Here is a 20,417-nt window from a genome sequence, read left to right as displayed (position 1 = left end):
GGGACAGTATGTACCTCAATGTGTGACCATGTCTCCGCCAGCCCGGCCACCTTACACCTGACTCTGGGACAGTATGTACCTCAGTGTGTGACCGTGTCTCCGCCAGCCCGGCCACCTTACACCTGACTCTGGGACAGTATGTACCTCAGTGTGTGACCGTGTCTCCGCCAGCCCGGCCACCTTACACCTGACTCTGGGACAGTATGTACCTCAGTGTGTGACCGTGTCTCCGCCAGCCCGGCCACCTTACACCTGACTCTGGGACAGTATGTACCTCAATGCATGACCGTGTCTCCGCCAGCCCGGCCACCTTACACCCCGACTCTGGGACAGTATGTACCTCAGTGTGTGACCGTGTCTCCGCCAGCCCGGCCACCTTACACCTGACTCTGGGACAGTATATACCTCAGTGTGTGACCGTGTCTCCGCCAGCCCGGCCACCTTACACCTGACTCTGGGACAGTATGTACCTCAATGTGTGACCATGTCTCCGCCAGCCCGGCCACCTTACACCTGACTCTGTGCCGCTATGTACCTCAATGTGTGACCATGTCTCCACCAGCCCGGCCACCTTACACCTGACTCTGGGACAGTATGTACCTCAATGTGTGACCATGTCTCCGCAAGCCCCGCCACCTTACACCTGACTCTGGGACAGTATGCACCTCAATGTGTGACCATGTCTCTGCCAGCCCCGCCACCTTACACCTGACTCTGGGACACTATGACTGATATGATGTGCAGTCTAATGGCACCTTTTTGTTATGATTTTTTTTCATTGCTCGCTACCAGCTTACAGATGTAGTCAAAGTATAAGTTACTTATATGATGCTGTATGGATAATGATATTCACGCGTTTTTGTGTTTCTTTTGGCAGGTCAGGATAACTCTGCGTCGTCCTTCATGAGCCCTGTGAAATCCTTAGTGCCTCAAATGCCCAAACTCCTTAAATCTCTGTTTCCTCAACGGGATGACAAGAGCAGACAGACCCTAAGCCAGCATGTACCTCAGGTAGGCGGGCCTATCAGGGTCAGCCATATTGGCTCGGTGTATTCCTTTTGATGCAGAGCAAATCTTGGGCCCCTGATATTGCCGTTGGCAATTGTCTTTTATACTTTGTATTCTTGACGTTGTTTGATAGCAGAGATGTCGATGTTCCTCTCTGAATTATGTTTGCATCCTTTAAAGCAAATCAGATTTCTGAACATGAATCCCCGCCAGCTGGTCACCGGCCAGTGAGGGGGCTGTGGAGGCGGGCTCCTCCTCCTCGTCACATCTTTGTGTGCTAGATTGGAATCTTTGATTCTGTCCAGAGTGAAATGTATGAAATGTGTTGCATGTAGTCAGCGGTGTCTGCTGGATTTAGAGCATGTCCGCTAGGCCGTGTGGGGCTCACGATAAGCAATCTCCACAACTCATTCTAAGTATTATGTGTATTAAAACATTTTCTTCTCACAGCTTATGTATTAGAGCAGGTTTTCTCAAACTGTTTCGCTCTGGGTCCCCATCAGACAATAAAAATTATTACAGGACCCTAGCGAGTTACCGCAGAATGGGCGCTGCATGTGTCGTCAGCTGACCGCACATGCACAGTAGCAATACGGAGGCACGAAACAGATGTGAAGTGACCACTAATGCGATGCCCTGCATGTGTTTCTGAATATATTCATTTGCATGTTAAGTTTTTTACCTGCTATGAAGGGTCTGGGGATGTCAGGGAGGCAGTGGTGGCAGGGAAGGAGGCAGTGGTGGCAGGGAAGGAGGCAGTGGGTGACAGGGGAGGAGGCAGTGGGTGACAGGGGAGGAGGCAGTGGGTGACAGGGGAGGAGGCAGTGGGTGACAGTGGGGAAGGCAGTGGGTGACGGGGAGGGGGCAGTGGGTGACAGGGAGGGGGCAGTGGGTGACGGGGAGGGGGCAGTGGGTGACGGGGAGGGGGCAGAGGGGGCAGTGGGTGACGGGGAGGGGGCAGTGGGTGACGGGGAGGGGGCAGTGGGTGACGGGCAGTGGGTGACGGGGGAGGTGGCAGTGGGTGACGGGGGAGGTGGCAGTGGGTGACAGGGAGAAGGCAGTAAGGTAACGGGTCAGTGGGTTACAGGGAGAGGCAATGGGATACACTTTTTTTTTTTGTTGTTTTTGTCCCTGGAACCTGACTAGGGGAGGTATTTAGATCTGACCACAATAGTGACCTGCAGTGCAGTTTGCGATGGCCATACATATTGCGGCCGCATCACTGATGGATGCGACCACAATGTGATTGACAGGCGAGGCCGTTGCGGGGCCTGGACTATTTTTAGGGTGGCTGCGTGACGTCACACTGAGCCACTCTGGGGGGAAAAAGGCAGCTGACGGCCTTGCCAGGGGTCAAACTTAGATCTGATGCATTCGCAATTAGATTGCGGACGCATCGGAAGGCAGCCCTACACATATTGGGTGACCCCCAAAGCATGCGCAGGAATGAACACAGATCTGGCTGCTTATATCTCTGGATATCCACCTAGAAGTGGAACAACTCCTGATATGACCTTTACCCTGACTTAACCTCCTACAGTAATTATGGGTTAATTTTGGTTCAGAATTTAGCACCGCGTATCGATTCATACGACCCCAACGCAGGTCTCCATATCACATTGCTACTGGAATCGTTAAAGTTTAAAATGTAATATTACAAATATTCTTAGCAAGACTAAATGCGAGCATTAGGTCCCACTGACCTAATGAAAACCAATTGATGATCATTATACCAATAAAAAAAGGAAAAAAAATCCTTGGCGTCAAAGCCTCGTTCGTTGCGTTCCTTTCTTAATGCTACTTTTTTAATGGATCGGACATCATATGTATTGAAACTGAAAAAATTTATATACACATAGCAAGGAACCTGCTCCTTCCAGGATTAAATAGCTGCAATTGGCCATTACCTGGACTTACCTTCACTGGCTATTGTGGAGAAGAAACCTTTCTGATTGTCTGGCTCCTGAAGGGACTGTTTTCTGGAAACTTTATCTTTTTCTTTTTTGTCCCATTGGGTCTTTAATATAGCGTTGGACAGTTTGAGGAGTCTGGAATAAGTTATTCCAAATATTGTTTTCTGGGCCTCCTGTTCTTTATTTTTGGATCATTGAGGTCAAAGTTGTCACTCGAGGAGTTTGAAACTTGTTCCTTACCCTGTCTCCCAGCTTTCAAGTTCCCCACCACATATCATGGCAGAACTGAGGAATATCTGAGGCCATACAGGTTTTCACGTCCCAGCCTCCCTTAGAGACACCAGCCTTCATAGCCTGTGTTGGTCTACACTAGATCATTGAGTTTATCTAGCTCTGGGGCGGGCTGAGGTTTTGGTGAGGTCAGTCATTAGGAAATAATAGGATAGTTGTGGTAAACTTTTCCTGGTCCATGTCCTATCTAGGGATACGTTTACTTCTCAAACTTCTCTCCCTTTTTAACCCATTCAAGTGCCTGTCCAGTTTTTTCATGTTTTTGCAGTTAATCTTTGGGATTAACTGTATTTTGTGCATTACAGAGCAAAATTAATATATTTTTTGGGGATAGGGATAGGGCTTTACGTGTATTTCATTTGTTTCAACCACAAAGTCTATACCTTTAGATTATTTGGTGACTTTGTACATTTATAGGAATACAATATATCTGCAGTTATGTTGTAGCTTTTTAAAATATTTTGTTGTCCAATATGCACTTTACATTTAAATGTGCACACGTACGCCTGTTTGGTTTTTTCTATTAACTTTTCTCTAACGTCCTAAGTGGATGCTGGGGACTCCGTAAGGACCATGGGGAATAGCGGCTCCGCAGGAGACTGGGCACAAAAGTAAAGCTTTAGAACTACCTGGTGTGCACTGGCTCCTCCCCCCATGACCCTCCTCCAAGCCTCAGTTAGATTTTTGTGCCCGAACGAGAAGGGTGCACACTAGGTGGCTCTCCTGAGCTGCTTAGTGAAAAGTTTAGTTTTAGGTTTTTTATTTTCAGTGAGACCTGCTGGCAACAGGCTCACTGCATCGAGGGACTAAGGGGAGAAGAAGCGAACTCACCTGCGTGCAGAGTGGATTGGGCTTCTTAGGCTACTGGACATTAGCTCCAGAGGGACGATCACAGGCCCAGCCATGGATGGGTCCCAGAGCCGCGCCGCCGGCCCCCTTACAGAGCCAGAAGACAGAAGAGGTCCGGAAAATCGGCGGCAGAAGACGTCCTGTCTTCAACAAGGTAGCGCACAGCACTGCAGCTGTGCGCCATTGCTCTCAGCACACTTCACACTCCGGTCACTGAGGGTGCAGGGCGCTGGGGGGGGGCGCCCTGAGACGCAATAAAAACACCTTGGATGGCAAAAAATGCATCACATATAGCTCCTGGGCTATATGGATGCATTTAACCCCTGCCAGAATACATAGAAAAACGGGAGATAAGGCCGCCGATAAGGGGGCGGAGCCTATCTCCTCAGCACACTGGCGCCATTTTCCCTCACAGCTCCGTTGGAGGGAAGCTCCCTGGCTCTCCCCTGCAGTCACTACACTACAGAAAGGGTTAAAAAAGAGAGGGGGGGCACTAATTACGCGCAGTATTAAAGATACAGCAGCTATAAGGGGAAAAACACTTATATAAGGTTATCCCTGTATATATATAGCGCTCTGGTGTGTGCTGGCAAACTCTCCCTCTGTCTCCCCAAAGGGCTAGTGGGGTCCTGTCCTCTATCAGAGCATTCCCTGTGTGTGTGCTGTATGTCGGTACGTTTGTGTCGACATGTATGAGGAGAAAAATGATGTGGAGACGGAGCAGATTGCCTGTAATAGTGATGTCACCCCCTAGGGGGTCGACACCTGAGTGGATGAACTGTTGGAAGGAATTACGTGACAGTGTCAGCTCTGTATAAAAGACAGTGGTTGACATGAGACAGCCGGCTACTCAGCTTGTGCCTGTCCAGACGTCTCATAGGCCGTCAGGGGCTCTAAAGCGCCCGTTACCTCAGATGGCAGATATAGACGCCGACACGGATACTGACTCCAGTGTCGACGGTGAAGAGACAAATGTGACTTCCAGTAGGGCCACACGTTACATGATTGAGGCAATGAAAAATGTTTTACACATTTCTGATAATACGAGTACCACCAAAAAGGGGTATTATGTTCGGTGAGGAAAAACTACCTGTAGTTTTCCTGAATCTGAGAAATTAAATGAGGTGTGTGATGATGCGTGGGTTTCCCCCGATAACAACTGATAATTTCTAAAATGTTATTGGCATTATATCCTTTCCCGCCAGAGGTTAGGGTGCGTTGGGAAACACCCCCTAGGGTGGATAAAGCGCTCACACGCTTGTAAGGGCTCTACCCTCTCCTGAGATGGCCGCCCTTAAGGATCCTGCTGATAGAAAGCAGGAGGGTATCCTAAAATGTATTTACACACATACTGGTGTTATACTGCGACCAGCAATCGCCTCAGCCTGGATGTGCAGTGCTGGGTTGGCGTGGTCGGATTCCCTGACTGAAAATATTGATACCCTAGATAGGGACAGTATATTTTTGCCTATAGAGCATTTAAAAGATGCATTTCTATATATGCGTGATGCACAGCGGAATATTTGCCGACTGGCATCAAGTCTAAGTGCGTTGTCCATTTCTACCAGTAGAGGGTTATGGACACGACAGTGGTCAGGTGATGCGGATTTCAAACGGCATTTGGAAGTATTGCCTTATTAAGGGGAGGAGTTATTTGGGGTCGGTCTTTCAGACCTGGTGGCCACGGCAACAGCTGGGAAATCCACGTTTGTACCCCAGGTCGCCTCTCAACATGAGAAGACGCCGTATTATCAGGCGCAGTCTTTTCGTGGACAAGCGGGCAAAAGGTTCCTCATTTCTGCCCCGTGACAGAGGGAGAGGAAAAAAGGCTGCAGAAATCAGCCAGTTCCCAGGAACAGAAACCCTCTCCCGCCTCTGCCAAGCCCTCAGTATGACGCTGGGGCTTTACAAGCAGAATTAGGCACGGTGGGGGGCCCGTCTCAATGAATTTCAGCGCGCAGTGGGCTCACTCGCAAGTAGACCCCTGGATCCTTCAGGTGATATCTCAGGGGTACAAATTGGAATTCGAGACGTCTCCCCCTCGCCGTTTCCTAAAGTCGGCTTTACCGATGTCTCCTTCTCACAGGGAGACAGTTTTGGAAGCCATTCACAAGCTGTATTCCCAGCAGGTGATAATCAAGGTACCCCTCCTGCAACAGGGAACGGGGTATTATTCCACACTGTTGTGGTACCGAAGCCGGACGGCTCGGTGAGACCGATTCTAAATCTAAAATCTTTGAACACTTACATACAGAGGTTCAAATTCAAGATTGAGTCACTCAGAGCAGTGATTGCGAACCTGGAAGAAGGGGACTACATGATGTCTCGGGACATCAAGGATGCTTACCTTCATGTCCAAATTTACCCTTCTCACCAAGGGTACCTCAGGTTTATGGTACAGAACTGTCACTATCAGTTCAGACGCTGCCGTATGGATGGTCCACGGCACCCCGGGTCTTTACCAAGGTAATGGCCGAAATGATGATATTCCTTCGAAGGAAGGGAATTTTAGTTATCCCTTACTTGGACGATTCCCTGATAAGGGTAAGATCCAGGGAACAGTTGGAGGTCGGTGTAGCACTATCTCAGGTAGTGTTGCGGCAGCACGATTGGATTCTCAATATTCCAAAATCGCAGCTGGTTCCGACGACTCGTCTTCTGTTCCTAGGGATGATCCTGGACACAGTCCAGAAAAAGGTGTTTCTCCCGGAGGAGAAAGCCAGGGAGTTATCCGAGCTAGTCAGGAACCTCCTAAAACCGAGCCAAGTCTCAGTGCATCAATGCACAAGGGTTCTGGGTAAAATGGTGGCTTCCTACGAAGCAATCCCATTCGGCAGATTCCACGCAAGAACTTTCCAGTGGGACCTGCTGGACAAATGGTCCGGGTCGCATCTTCAGATGCATCAGCGGATAACCCTGTCACCAAGAACAAGGGTGTCCCTCCTGTGGTGGTTGCAGAGTGCTCATCTTCTAGAGGGCCGCAGATTCGGCATTCAGGACTGGGTCCTGGTGACCACGGATGCCAGCCTGCGAGGCTGGGGAGCAGTCACACAGGGAACGATTTTCCAGGGCTTATGGTCAAGCCTGGAGACATCACTTCACATAAATATCCTGAAGCTAAGGGCCATTTACAATGCTCTAAGCTTAGCAAGACCTCTGCTTCAAGGTCAGCCGGTGTTGATCCAGTCGGACAACATCACGGCAGTCACCCACGTAAACAGACAGGGTGGCACAAGAAGCAGGAGGGCAATGGCAGAAGCTGCAAGGATTCTTCGCTGGGCGGAAAATCATGTGATAGCACTGTCAGCAATTCCGGGAGTGGACAACTGGGAAGCAGACTTCCTCAGCAGACACGACCTCCACCCGGGAGAGTGGGGACTTCACCCAGAAGTCTTCCACATGATTATAAACCGTTGGAAAAAACTCGACAGGTATTGTGCCAGGTCAAGGGACCCTCAGGCAATAGCTGTAGACGCTCTGGTAACCAGGGCCGGTGCAAGGTTTCTTGGTACCCTAGGCAAAACTTCAGCCTCCCCCCACCCCGACCTCTAAGTAAGCTGGCAGCTACAGTATTGATTAGTTGTAAAAGTTACAAAGACTTTTATTTATTATTTTCTGTTCCGTGTTGATGCATACATCTGCAGATCCCTCTGCTGGTATATTAGTCTTGTTGTGCAATTGTATAAAAATATCTACACACACACCCATTGGCGTTTCTATAATGGGTGCAATGTGTGCGGTGCACACGGACCCCTGCCATTACAGGTGGTGGAACTCAGTTCCACCTCATTCCCCCCCAACTTTAACCCCTGACGGTCGCCCATTCACACAGCCAGACAGGCCGATATATCTGCAAGATATATCAGCATCAGCTGTGCTGCAGAGTTGATGCAATATGTCTGTGAACGGTGCCTTCACAGACATAACAAGTGTACACACCCACTGATGCACTACAGACATACATCGCCCGTTCAATAGAACGGACGGTATACCTATTTGTGTGCGATTAGACCACCTGCGATGTGTTTGGAGTGAAGTGACTGCATCAGAAACTACATCATAAAAATATACATATATACAGGAAAGACAAAATGTGAGGAGTGATCACGTTCTAGAGGCTGTGTAAATAATGTTTGTGATCATTCTGAAACGGCAAAATAACAGAAAAAGAAAACCTTATGTCATATTACATTAAATGCACACATGTTAAAATGCACCCAGTCCTAAATACACATACTGTCAATGCGCAAAGTGGGAATATGGAAGTATAAATTGAACACCCCCATCATTTTAGGTAATCCTCCTACTCCCCACATGCTCTTCTTTGTGTCTGATCGCCTGCGTCTCTCACCTTTACTTACCCCCTGCAACTGCAATTGCCGGCTATCCTTTCAACCCCTGCACTTCTTACTGCTCCCCTCACCACCGCCCTCATTCCCTGCACCTTGTTTCACTTCCTACCTGCTTCCTTCTCACACCCCGGCACCTCTAATACCCTTTTCAGACCGCCACCTATGAACATGGGTTGTGGGCACATGAGCGCGCATAACCCGTGTTCATGTGCGGTCTGAAAGGAGCAAGGGTTGAAATACCGGGTCGAGCAACCCGGTATTTCAACCCTGGTCGTGAGCAGGGTTGAACATGTCTTCAATCTGGCTTACTGTCCTGTTCACTCTCTATGTACGGGCAGCGCTTTGAGATCATGTCATCTCCAAGCACTGCTCCCGCCGCGCCACCGCTGACGTCAATATGCCTGGCTGCGGTGTGAAAGGTTCTTGAGGCGGGTCGCACCCTGGGTGTCATGCTCTTGGGTGCGACCCACCTCAGACGGTGTGAAAGGGGTATAACTAACCTCTCCTCTTTAGCCCCTAGCCCCTCTCCCCAGTTCCATTTATCACCCACTGCAGCTCCTTCCCAAGCAGGGACACTGACATCTCAAATCAGGTCCCAGCACCAGGGCAGATGCAGTGGCATACACACTCACACTCAGCAGTCACCCACTGTCACACACACTCACACTCAGCAGTCACTCACTGTCACACACACTCACACTCAGCAGTCATCCACTGTCACTCATACTCAGCAGTCACCCACTGTCACACACACTCACCAGTCACTCACACTAACCAGTCACCCACTGTCACACACACTCGCACTCAGCAGTCACCCACTGTCACACACACTAACACAGTAGTGCTCACCTCTCACTGCGCAGCTGGCTGCGATGAGCCCGGGCAGCAGCTCCCTATCATCCGCAGGGGTAATGTTCAGCGCTACACAGGAAACACGTAATTGGTAGAATAGCTGCGCTTGTCAGGATCGGCCACTGCAGGAACAACAAGGGGGAGGGACAGGGAACTGCCGGCTGGGAGGACACAAGGAGGATGTCCCAGGTCCCAGTGCTGCTGAGTTTTGTGAAGCGGGATGTGTCTGATAGGCCAGGGGGAGGGCACCATGCACGATGATTCCTTGAAGTGCATGGCATGTAAGCAGGGGCGGATTGGGAACTAAAAGTGTCCCTGGAAAAATTTCTAGAAGTGGCCCCATGTGGGCGACACCAAATCAATGGTAGGTGGAACCAACACTAAAGTAGACGGGATCAGTACACAGGGCCATAAATATGGGTTGCGAGCAATGCTGTCACGAAAGGGCCCTGGGGGCAGCACTGCTACTGTGCCTTAGAATTTAAACTTTTTTTTTTCATGTGCCTCCAGACCTGCACCTATGCAGGAAATTCAAATTGTGTACTCATTTGTGATTTGCTTTAAGTAAACTAGAAGAATCCCATTAAGTTTATACTAAAATACTCTTTTGCTGGCCATATATTATTAGTACGACTCGCATTAGATGAATGTTGTCCGACGAGCTCCCCCGCCAGCTCCCTGACGTACGATAGATCGGAAGTTGCTTATGCACCTTACAATCTATCATATGATCCGCAATTGACCCCCACCCAGACCGAATGATCATATGTGCAGCACACATGATCAGTTGATGCGACGTGTGACCCACGGGGACACGCATCGCATCGTGGAGGTCATTCCGAGTTGTTCGCTCGCAAGCTGCTTTTAGCAGCGTTGCACACGCTAAGCCGCCGCCTACTGGGAGTGAATCTTAGCTTCTCAAAATTGCCAACGACGTATTCGCATTATTGCGATTAGACCTCTCTTAGCATTTTCTGAGTAGCTCGAGACTTACTCTGCCATTGCGATCAGTTCAGTCAGTTTCGTTCCTGGTTTGACGTCACAAACACACCCAGCGTTCGCCCAGACACTCCTCCGTTTCTTCAGCCACTCCCGCGTTTTCCCAGAAACCCCAGTGTTTTTTCACACACACCCATAAAACGGTCAGTTTCTGCCCAGAAACACCCACTTCCTATCAATCACATTAAGATCACTAGAACGAAGAAAAATCCTCGTAATGCCGTGAGTAAAATACCTAACTTCATAGCAAATTTACTTGGCGCAGCCGCAGTGCGGACATTGCGCATGTGTACTAGCGACTAATCGCTCCGTTGCGATAAAATAACGAGCGAACAACTCGGAATGACCACCCGTAATCGCACCCAAAACATGCAATGGGTCGATCCACGCGTCAATATTGTGTATTCGTACCTAGTGTATGGCCAGCATTCTTCTGCACCGATGACCTGTAATTCACTGTGCTGTAATGAATAGGATATCCTATCCAGTAACGCATATGTTGCAGCCTCAGGGTAACCACATAACCAAAATATTGACAGGGCGCACCAAAGGTGCGTGGCAAAAAATATGGGGTTGTGGCCACAGAATAGTTCCAATTCACAATACACCGCACAGCAGCGTCTGTTATTCACATTACAGCGTACAGCGGCATCACATTACACCGCCCAGCAGCATCCGGTACTCACAATACAACGCCCAGCGACGTCCATTGCTCATATTACAGTGTACAGTGACGTCACATTACAGTGCACAGTGGCGTCACATTACAGCACACAGCAACGTCCGTTACTCACATTACAGCGCACAGCGGCATCACATTACAGCGTACAGCGGCATCACATTACACCGCCCAGCAGCATCCGGTACTCACAATACAACGCCCAGCGACGTCCATTGCTCATATTACAGTGTACAGTGACGTCACATTACAGTGCACAGTGGCGTCACATTACAGCACACAGCAACGTCCGTTACTCACATTACAGCGCACAGCGGCATCACATTACAGCACACAGCGGCATCACATTACAGCGCACAGCGGCATCACATTACAGCGCACAGCGATGTCCGTTGTTCCCATTACAGAACACAGTGCATCACATTAAAGTGCACAGCGACAACCATTACTCACATTACAGCGCACAGCGGGCGTCACATTAAAGCGCACAGTGACAAATGTTACTCACATTACAGCGCACAGCAGGCTTCACATTAGAGCGCACAGAAACAACCGTTACTCACTTTACAGTGCATATCCACATACGTTATTCACATTACTGCGCAGCGACAACCGTTACTCACATTACAGCGCACAGCGGCATCACATTACAGCACACAGCGATGTCCATTGTTCACATTACAGAACACAGTGCATCACATTAAAGCGCACAGCGACAAACTTTACTCACATTACAGCGCACAGGAACAACCGTTACTCACATTACAGCGCACAGGAACAACCGTTACTCACATTACAGCGCACAGTGGCGTCACATTACAGCGCACAGAAGTGTCACATTAGAGCACACAGCGGCGTCACATTACAGTGCACATCCACATACGTTACTCACATTACAGCGCACAGCGGCGTCACATTACAGCGCACAGCGACAACTGTTACTCACATTACAGCGCACAGTGGCATCACATTACAGCGCACAGCAGCGGCACGTTACAGCACACAGCGACAACCGTTAGGCACATTACAGCGCACAGTGGCATCACATTACAGCGCACAGCGACAACCGTTACTCACATTACAGCGCACAGTGGCATCACATTACAGCGCACAGTGGCATCACATTACAGCGCACAGTGGCGTCACATTACAGCGTACAGCAACGTCACGTTACATCGCACAGAGACAACCGTTACTCACATTACAGCACACAGCGGCGACACGTTACAGCACACATCGACATACGCATACCCTCCAACTGTACCTTTTTAATGGGTACAGTACCTTTTTTTTTTAATGGTCTGTACCTATTTTTGGCTCTCCAAACTTCCATTGAAAGTATAGGAGATGGGGTGTGACCACGCCCCCTTTACCCGTGACCACGCCCCCTTTTCTCGCCCCTTTTTCTAATGTGTACCGATTTTTGTGTGGAAAATGTTGGAAGGCATGCAAACGTTACTCATATTATACTGCAGGTGGGGGAGGGGGTGCCGTGAGTGGGGGAGGGTGAGTACCACGAGTGGGGGAGGGGTGCCACAAGTGGGGGATGGGGGGTGCCGCGAGTGGGGGAGGGAACAGATGGGTGTGGAGTGTGTGTGAGAAGGGGTCAGGAGTGTTGCAGAAAGAGCAGGAGAGGAGACAGACTCACCCTGCGTGCACTGCTGTGGGGCTGCCGGGAACTGTTACTGGTGACTGGAGAAGCTCTGTCACGTGAGATGACAGACTATCCAGTGACAGAGCTCCTCCAAGCTGCGGCCGGTTCTGGCGGCTGCCAGATATAGTGCTGAGGGACGCGCTATGCAGGGGGCGGAGCCACGTGCGGCAATCGGCCCCACAGTACGGTCAGCCTCCCGGGATCCTTCCGGGTAACCTCATAGGCCAATCCATCCCTGCATGTATGAGCGCTAGTACAAGACCCTCGCTGCGGCCGCCCGTAGGCTAACCTATTATTGAAAAATATATATATTTTTTTTAAATGGATTTAAAGGGAGCATGCCGCCCTCTAGTGGCCGGCGCTCATAGGCAGCTGCCTAATGGTAGCGCCGGCCCTGCTGGTAACACCGTGGGTGTACCAGTCAGTGTATGTGTTCCCTCATCTGCCTCTCATACCCAAGGTACTGAGATTGATAAGATGGAGAGGAGTAAGCACTATATTCGTGGCTCCGGATTGGCCAAGAAGGACTTGGTAACCGGAACTTCAAGAGATGCTCACGGAGGATCCGTGGCCTCTACCTCTAAGAAGGGACCTGCTCCAGCAAGGACCCTGTCTGTTCCAAGACTTACCGCGACTGCGTTTGACGGCATGGCGGTTGAACGCCGGATCCTGAGGGAAAAAAGGCATTCCGGATGAAGTCATCCCTATCCTGATCAAAGCCAGGAAGGATGTAACCGCAAAACATTATCACCGCATTTGGCGAAAATATGTTGCGTGGTGCGAGGCCAGTAAGGCCCGACGGAGGAAATTCAACTGGGTCGATTCCTACATTTCCTGCAAACAGGAGTGTCTATGGGCCTGAAATTGGGGTCCATTAAGGTTCAGATTTCGGCCCTGTCAATTTTCTTCCAAAAAGAACTAGCTTCAGTCCCTGAAGTTCAGACGTTGTAAAAGGTTTACTGCATATACAGCCTCCTTTTGTGCCTCCAGTGGCACCTTGGGATCTCAATGTAGTTTTTGGGTTCCAAAAAGTCACATTGGTTTGAACCACTTAAATCTGTGGAGTTAAAATATCTCACATGGAAAGTGGTCATGCTGTTGGCCCTGGCCTGGGCCAGGCGCGTGTCAGAATTGGCGGCTTTATCCTGTAAAAGCCCTTATCTGATTTTCCATTCGGACAGGGCGGAATTGAGGACTCGTCCTCAGTTTCTCCCTAAGGTGGTTTCAGCGTTTCACCTGAACCAACCTATTGTGGTGCCTGCGGCTACTAGGGACTTGGAGGACTCCAAGTTGCTAGACGTTGTCAGGGCCCTGAAAATATATGTTTCCAGGACGGCTGGAGTCAGAAAATCTGACTCGCTGTTTATCCTGTATGCACCCAACAAGCTGGGTGCTCCTGCTTCTAAGCAGACTATTGCTCGTTGGATTTGTAGTACAATTCAGCTTGCACATTCTGTGGCAGGCCTGCCACAGCCAAAAATCTGTAAATGCCCACTCCACAAGGAAGATGGGCTCATCTTGGGCGGCTGCCCGAGGGGGCTCGGCTTTACAACTTTGCCGAGCAGCTACTTGGTCAGGAGCAAATGCGTTTGTAAAATTCTACAAAATTGATACCCTGGCTGAGGAGGACCTGGAGTTCTCTCATTTGGTGCTGCAGAGTCATCCGCACTCTCCCGCCCGTTTGGGAGCTTTGGTATAATCCCCATGGTCCTTACGGAGTCCCCAGCATCCACTTAGGACGTTAGAGAAAATAAGAATTTACTTACCGATAATTCTATTTCTCGTAGTCCGTAGTGGATGCTGGGCGCCCATCCCAAGTGCGGATTGTCTGCAATACTGGTACATAGTTATTGTTACCAAAAAATCGGGTTATTGCTGTAGTGAGCCATCTTTTCTAGAGGCTCCTCTGTTATCATGCTGTTAACTGGGTTTAGATCACGAGTTGTACGGTGTGATTGGTGTGGCTGGTATGAGTCTTACCCGGGATTCAAAATCCTTCCTTATTGTGTACGCTCGTCCGGGCACAGTATCCTAACTGAGGCTTGGAGGAGGGTCATGGGGGGAGGAGCCAGTGCACACCAGGTAGTTCTAAAGCTTTACTTTTGTGCCCAGTCTCCTGCGGAGCCGCTATTCCCCATGGTCCTTACGGAGTCCCCAGCATCCACTACGGACTACGAGAAATAGAATTATCGGTAAGTAAATTCTTATTTTTTTGGTTGGAGGGGGTGTTTTCTTTTTCATTACACACTTTTTATTCTCTATGTTTTCATCACTCGGATGTGTGTTTTATGTGCAGTAGTATCAGCTTAGGCATAATATCAGTGTAGACCTATTTAGAGTAACCCTCACCTCATAATTGCTAGCCATGGTCACAATCCTTCATGTTTAATAGTTATCGCTAAATTTATTACACCTACGTTCTGACCTCCAGGCTAAAGCTATTGCTGCTTTAATGCATCGGACTCCTGTTCTCCAAATTAGCAACCACCTCACCACTTCATGTTCGTAGCTTCTGTTCATGATTGACCCAGACTTGGATACCTTGGCTGAGAAAACGGATGCTCCTTATTTTCCAGCACCATAAAATATTGGAAATGTCTGTGTTCTGTTGAAGATAACTTAATATAACAAGTTCTGCATACAGTAGACCCGTGGTGGCCAACATCTCATTTTAGGAACTCCTTTTTGGACTATAACAACAGCTACAAGTTAAGTATTACCTGAGAAGCTATACTGGAGGGACAGTAGGTGGCGCTGTAACTTAAGTCATCACTGTGTAGTCTCTGTTTCTTGTGACGGTGTACTCTCTTCTTGAATATTCTTGATTTTGAAGAAGAATAAGCCTGTTTTGCACCAGTGACATGTAAAGTTGTTAGTCTATAAATATGCATTTATAGCTCTGCATCAGGTCTTCTAAAAGCACCTATTACAGACCCATTCTCCTCAATATTGTAGCCATTGCTGAGTAACATGATCTAAGCAATGCGTTAATACAGGGTTAACTGGTGTAATTGGTCATTAAGTCACCGGACGCCATCATTCCATTGCTCCTTGCTGGCGGAGGGCCACTTGTAGGTCACCTCTGTAGTACACCATAAACACCGGTTATTTTCACTGTTTAAAAAGTTTTTTTGGTGCCAAAAACTTTTATCTGGAGGGTGAACTAGAGACGATCAGTAATGTTAGCGTTAAGTCTGAACAGTTATAAATCTGTCCCCTCCGAAAATAGATTGTCCCATTTTCCATCTGTTAGAAAACTAGGTTGCCTTGGTGATGTGGGACCTACTTGGATGGTTTAGGGTGGGAATATGTGACCTGTATCCCTGACCTTCCTGCCACATGTCGCTTTGGGATGAGAGAGCTGGAACGCTTATATAATGTTATCTTCCCTCTGTAGCTGCTAAACGGAACGTAGGAAGCCGAGTCAGACAATTTCCGTACTTGTAATTTTAAATACAAATCCGGAGCGAAAGATCAGGACACCAGGCGCCCTTAAAGCATCTCTTTTATCTTCATTACTTTAGCTGTTAATGTCATTGGCCCCTGGGGCAGGCGCTAGCTCAGTGCAGTGTAAGCACATTTAGTAATTATAACATTTCCATAATGTTGGCCTTGTGTCTACTTAAAGTGTAATGTGCGGTCTGTCAGGGGTCACCGCCTCAAAAGTGTTCACTTTTCATAAAATCTGGCCCCTAATTAGCCATGATTGCTTTAGAAGGTGAGACGCTAAATCTACCAGATGTATCTACTGCACTCTGCACTCCTTGGCAGGGCAGGCTCGTTACTATATACAGTATATATATATATATATATATATATATATATATATATATATATATATATATATATATATATATATATATATATATACAGGTTGAGTATCCCATATCCAAATATTCCGAAATACGTAATATTCCGAAATACGGACTTTTTTGAGTGAGAGTGAGATAGTGAAACCTTTGTTTTTTGATGGCTCAATGTACACACACTTTGTTTAATACTCAAAGTTATTAAAAATATTGTATTAAATGTCCTTCAGGCTGTGTGCATAAGGTGTAAATGAAACATTAATGAATTGTGTGAATGTAGACACACTTTGTTTAATGCACAAAGTTATAAAAAATATTGGGTAAAATTACCTTCAGGCTGTGTGTACAAGGTGTATATGTAACATAAATGCATTCTGTGCTTAGATTTAGGTCCCAACACCATGATATCTCATTATGGTATGCAATTATTCCGATTTACGGAAAAATCCGATATCCAAAATTCCTCTGGTCCCAAGCATTTTGGATAAGGGAGACTCAACCTGTGTGTATATATGTGTGTGTGTGTGTGTGTGTGTGTGTGTATATATATATATATATATATATATATATATATATATATATATAATATACACAGGTTGAGTATCCCATATCCAAATATCCGAAATACGGAATATTCCGAAATACGGACTTTTTTGAGCGAGAGTGAGATAGTGAAACTTTTGTTTTCTGATGGCTCAGTGTACACAAACTTTGTTTAATACACACAGTTATTAAAAATATTGTATTAAATGACCTTCAGGCTGTGTGTATAAGGTGTATATGAAACATAAATGAATTGTGTAAATGTAGACACACTTTGTTTAATGCACAAAGTTATAAAAAATATTGGCTAAAATTACCTTCAGGCTGTGTGTATAAGGTGTATATGTAACATAAATGCATCCTGTGCTTAGATTTAGGTCCCATCACCATGATATCTCATTATGGTATGCAATTATTCCAAAATACGGAAAAATCCCATATCCAAAATACCTCTGGTCCCAAGCATTTTGGATAAGGGATACTCAACCTGTGTATATATATATATATATATATATATATATATATATATATATATATATATATATATATATATATATGTGTGCGCGGTTTAGTTGTAGAATGACAGGTGGGCTGTGGAGGTGTGCGACGTTCTACGAGGCTGGACTTCGGCTTATACCGGAATTCACCCAGACGCCGATTCCCGTCATTGCCATGAAAATGTGACATTATTTGGATTACAGAGGCCTTAATTTTTTAAAACATTTAAAAGGCTTTTACGTTGCAAAATCTGCAAGATAATAGGGCAGATGTTCCCAAACTCGGTTTTCAAAGCAGCTAACTGTCCGGGTTTCAAGGATAACCAAGCTTGGGCACAGGAGACTTCGTACCTCAATCGATTTGATTTAACCACATGTGATGAGCCATGGCTATCCTTAAACCTGGACTGTTAGGGTGCCTTGACGATATAGTTTGGGAATCTATGTAAAAGGGTTATTTATTTGGGAAATGGCATAATAGCCGGACCTTCATGGGTTAGCCTGAGGAAGGAGTAAGTGTGACATCACCGCTTGTTACTGAAAGAGATGATGGAGGTACCTGAAGGATTGTAGTTGATGAGCTACATTATCTTAGCTGTCACTTTTGATCAGACGTGTGTCGTTGCCATAGAGGAACCGTGTAAAATCTTAGCGTGTACCGTGGGTGTATTGCATGGTACGATTTTCTCCATTTGCATTGCATCAGGCCATAGATATTATTGTATTCTCAGACACGCACATAGTGGATTTGTACTGGAGTGAATACCTGGTTTAGATATAAACGGGACCTTTTATTGAAACCTCCGATTACACAGCGCGTCGGCGAGTATGGCAATACCTGTTATGGGTCAGCGATGAGTGCGTCTGACGAGAGTTGTTTTAGACGCACGTCTGGTAGCCCCCAGGTACAGTGTGGCGGTGAGCTGCGCCACTGTAGCGCGTCGGTCGGCCCTCACGCACCTTCGTAGCCGACATTCACCTCTCACATCAATGGCACATGGTGTTCCGCAATTTCCACATCCGTTATTGCCAATGGTGCTATTTTTCCAGTCAGGATACACCTTCACTGCAGCAGCACGCGGACAGGTCACACACTGCGCTGTGTCCGAAATACTGCCGCCCTTGGCCCGAAAACCGATAATCTTTTTTTTGCAACTTGGATAAATCTCCCCTTATACCCATGACAACAACGAGTGATATGTGTGCAGACGGCCTATCACACACCTTATATACCCACCAAGCCAGCGCACAACACGTGACGTACTTCATGTCACATGTAGGAGGTGGTCATAATAATGTGACTTGACCGTGTACAATCATTGCAATTTGGGAGGTGGGGATCCAAAGTGCAAGTCGTACAACGGAGGAACCTGACCCTTTTTGGTGGCCCAGCGACTAGGTGCAATTCTGTAGGAGTAACGATGATGTCTACGTCCTCTCCCGTTCATAGCATATCATGTAAATACGTGTTGTGCGTTTTGAAGATTGATTCGTTTTTCTGTCTGTTATCAAAATAAAAAATACAAATTCCATTCACTATTCAGTGACCGCATTGTGCGTGTCCGTATCACCACCAACAAACTATCTGCAGGCTCTCCGAAGACCCATCTCCTTTAGCGGATGATGCATCAACGCTTGGAGAGTGACAAAAGTGGAGAGAGATAAAGTGCCAGCCAATCAGCTCATAACTGTCATGTTACAAGCAGAGCGTATAAATGATTTGCTTTAATGAATCTGCGTGCGAGAATGAAAACACAGACTGTGCGGCTGCGGGTAGTTTTTGAAGCCCCCTCTGGCTTACTCTGACCCACGTCCGTACCTTGCTCGTGTCTGGCGCGTGCCGTGTACTGGGGATCGACGAGAACCGAGAGGCCTGCTGCCAAAGTGTTTGTTTATCTAATAAACTCTTAGTAGAGAGTGATCCATTAGCTGGGTCGCGTCAGGCCAGCGAGCGGCTCCTGTGCGGTGGTTTTCAGGAATGACTGGTGCTTTCCCGACTACAGTTCCCATCATCCGGCTCTGACTGTACGGCCATGTTGTAATGAAATGTGACATTGACAAGTTAATAATCTGGGAGGAGCCAACGTCCCCCGGGCTCATCCGGGCCTGTGATTTACTGCCGTTAGCGCAGGCAGACTGCTGTCTCTTGCACTTTTCTTTCGCGTTAAGGTTATTCCATGTTTTTTGACAAAGATATGATTTGTGCACTGAGGAATTAATGAATCGTGACAGTAAATGACACTATTGTCATCCGTCTTGAGCTGCCGGTGTCCTGTCTCGCTCACATATATTAAACTGACAAGCCTTTCCTTATATGACGGATTAACCCCACACGCGCAGCATTGTCTGATATCTTCCCAGCACCCGCGTTACAGGAAGTTCTGTCTTCTCGTCACTTTTACATTGCTTATTCGTTAGCCTCTTGGCCCATAGTGATGTTCTAGATCAGGCCTGGCCAACCTGTGGCTCTCCTGATGTTGTGAAACTACAAGTCCCGGCATGCCCTGCTACACTTTTGTTATTAGAAAATGCTAAAACTGTTGCAGAGCATTCTGGGATGTGTAGTTTCACAACAGCTGGAGAGCCACAGGTTGGCCAGGCCTGTTCTAGATCACTGGGCAGTCAGTTACCCAACATCCAGCAACAACAATGTTCTCTGGGCTTGATTCAATTCTGAGTGATGATAATAGCGCCAAGAAGGAGAGTTCCCGGAGATATTTAATAGTATTCATTGCTAGTCGGGAGATGCAAGTTCTCGCAGCGTAAACCGTGTGTATAGGCGTGAGAACGGTCATTCTCCGACTTAAGTTACTGCTGCGATGCTGTTTACGGGCGCTAAAGGCATAAAACAGCGTTGCGGCACTAGTTTAGTCTGATTTCTGCTCGCATCTAATGAGGGGTGTGAGCAGAAATCCTCCAGTCGGGAATAATGGAGCGATCAATTGAATAGCTCCGGGACCTCCTTCCCAGC

At 47.6% G+C, this 20,417-nt stretch overlaps 1 protein-coding gene across 1 annotated transcript in view; it reads left to right on the top strand.

Annotated features, from left to right (window-relative positions):
- The window catches only part of KIF13B (kinesin family member 13B), a 253,470-nt gene that overhangs the window by 218,710 nt on the left and 14,343 nt on the right, over window positions 1-20,417 (top strand). The window contains exon 37 of the mRNA XM_063915075.1: window positions 878-1,011. Coding sequence (XP_063771145.1) covers window positions 878-1,011 — 134 coding nt within the window. The remainder of the gene's footprint in view (window positions 1-877; window positions 1,012-20,417) is intronic.

The sequence above is a fragment of the Pseudophryne corroboree genome, chromosome 4, assembly GCF_028390025.1.
Source record: "Pseudophryne corroboree isolate aPseCor3 chromosome 4, aPseCor3.hap2, whole genome shotgun sequence".
Classification (NCBI taxonomy): domain Eukaryota; kingdom Metazoa; phylum Chordata; class Amphibia; order Anura; family Myobatrachidae; genus Pseudophryne; species Pseudophryne corroboree.
Note: the sequence above shows the minus strand (reverse complement) of the source record. Positions and strands in the feature narration are given on the sequence as shown.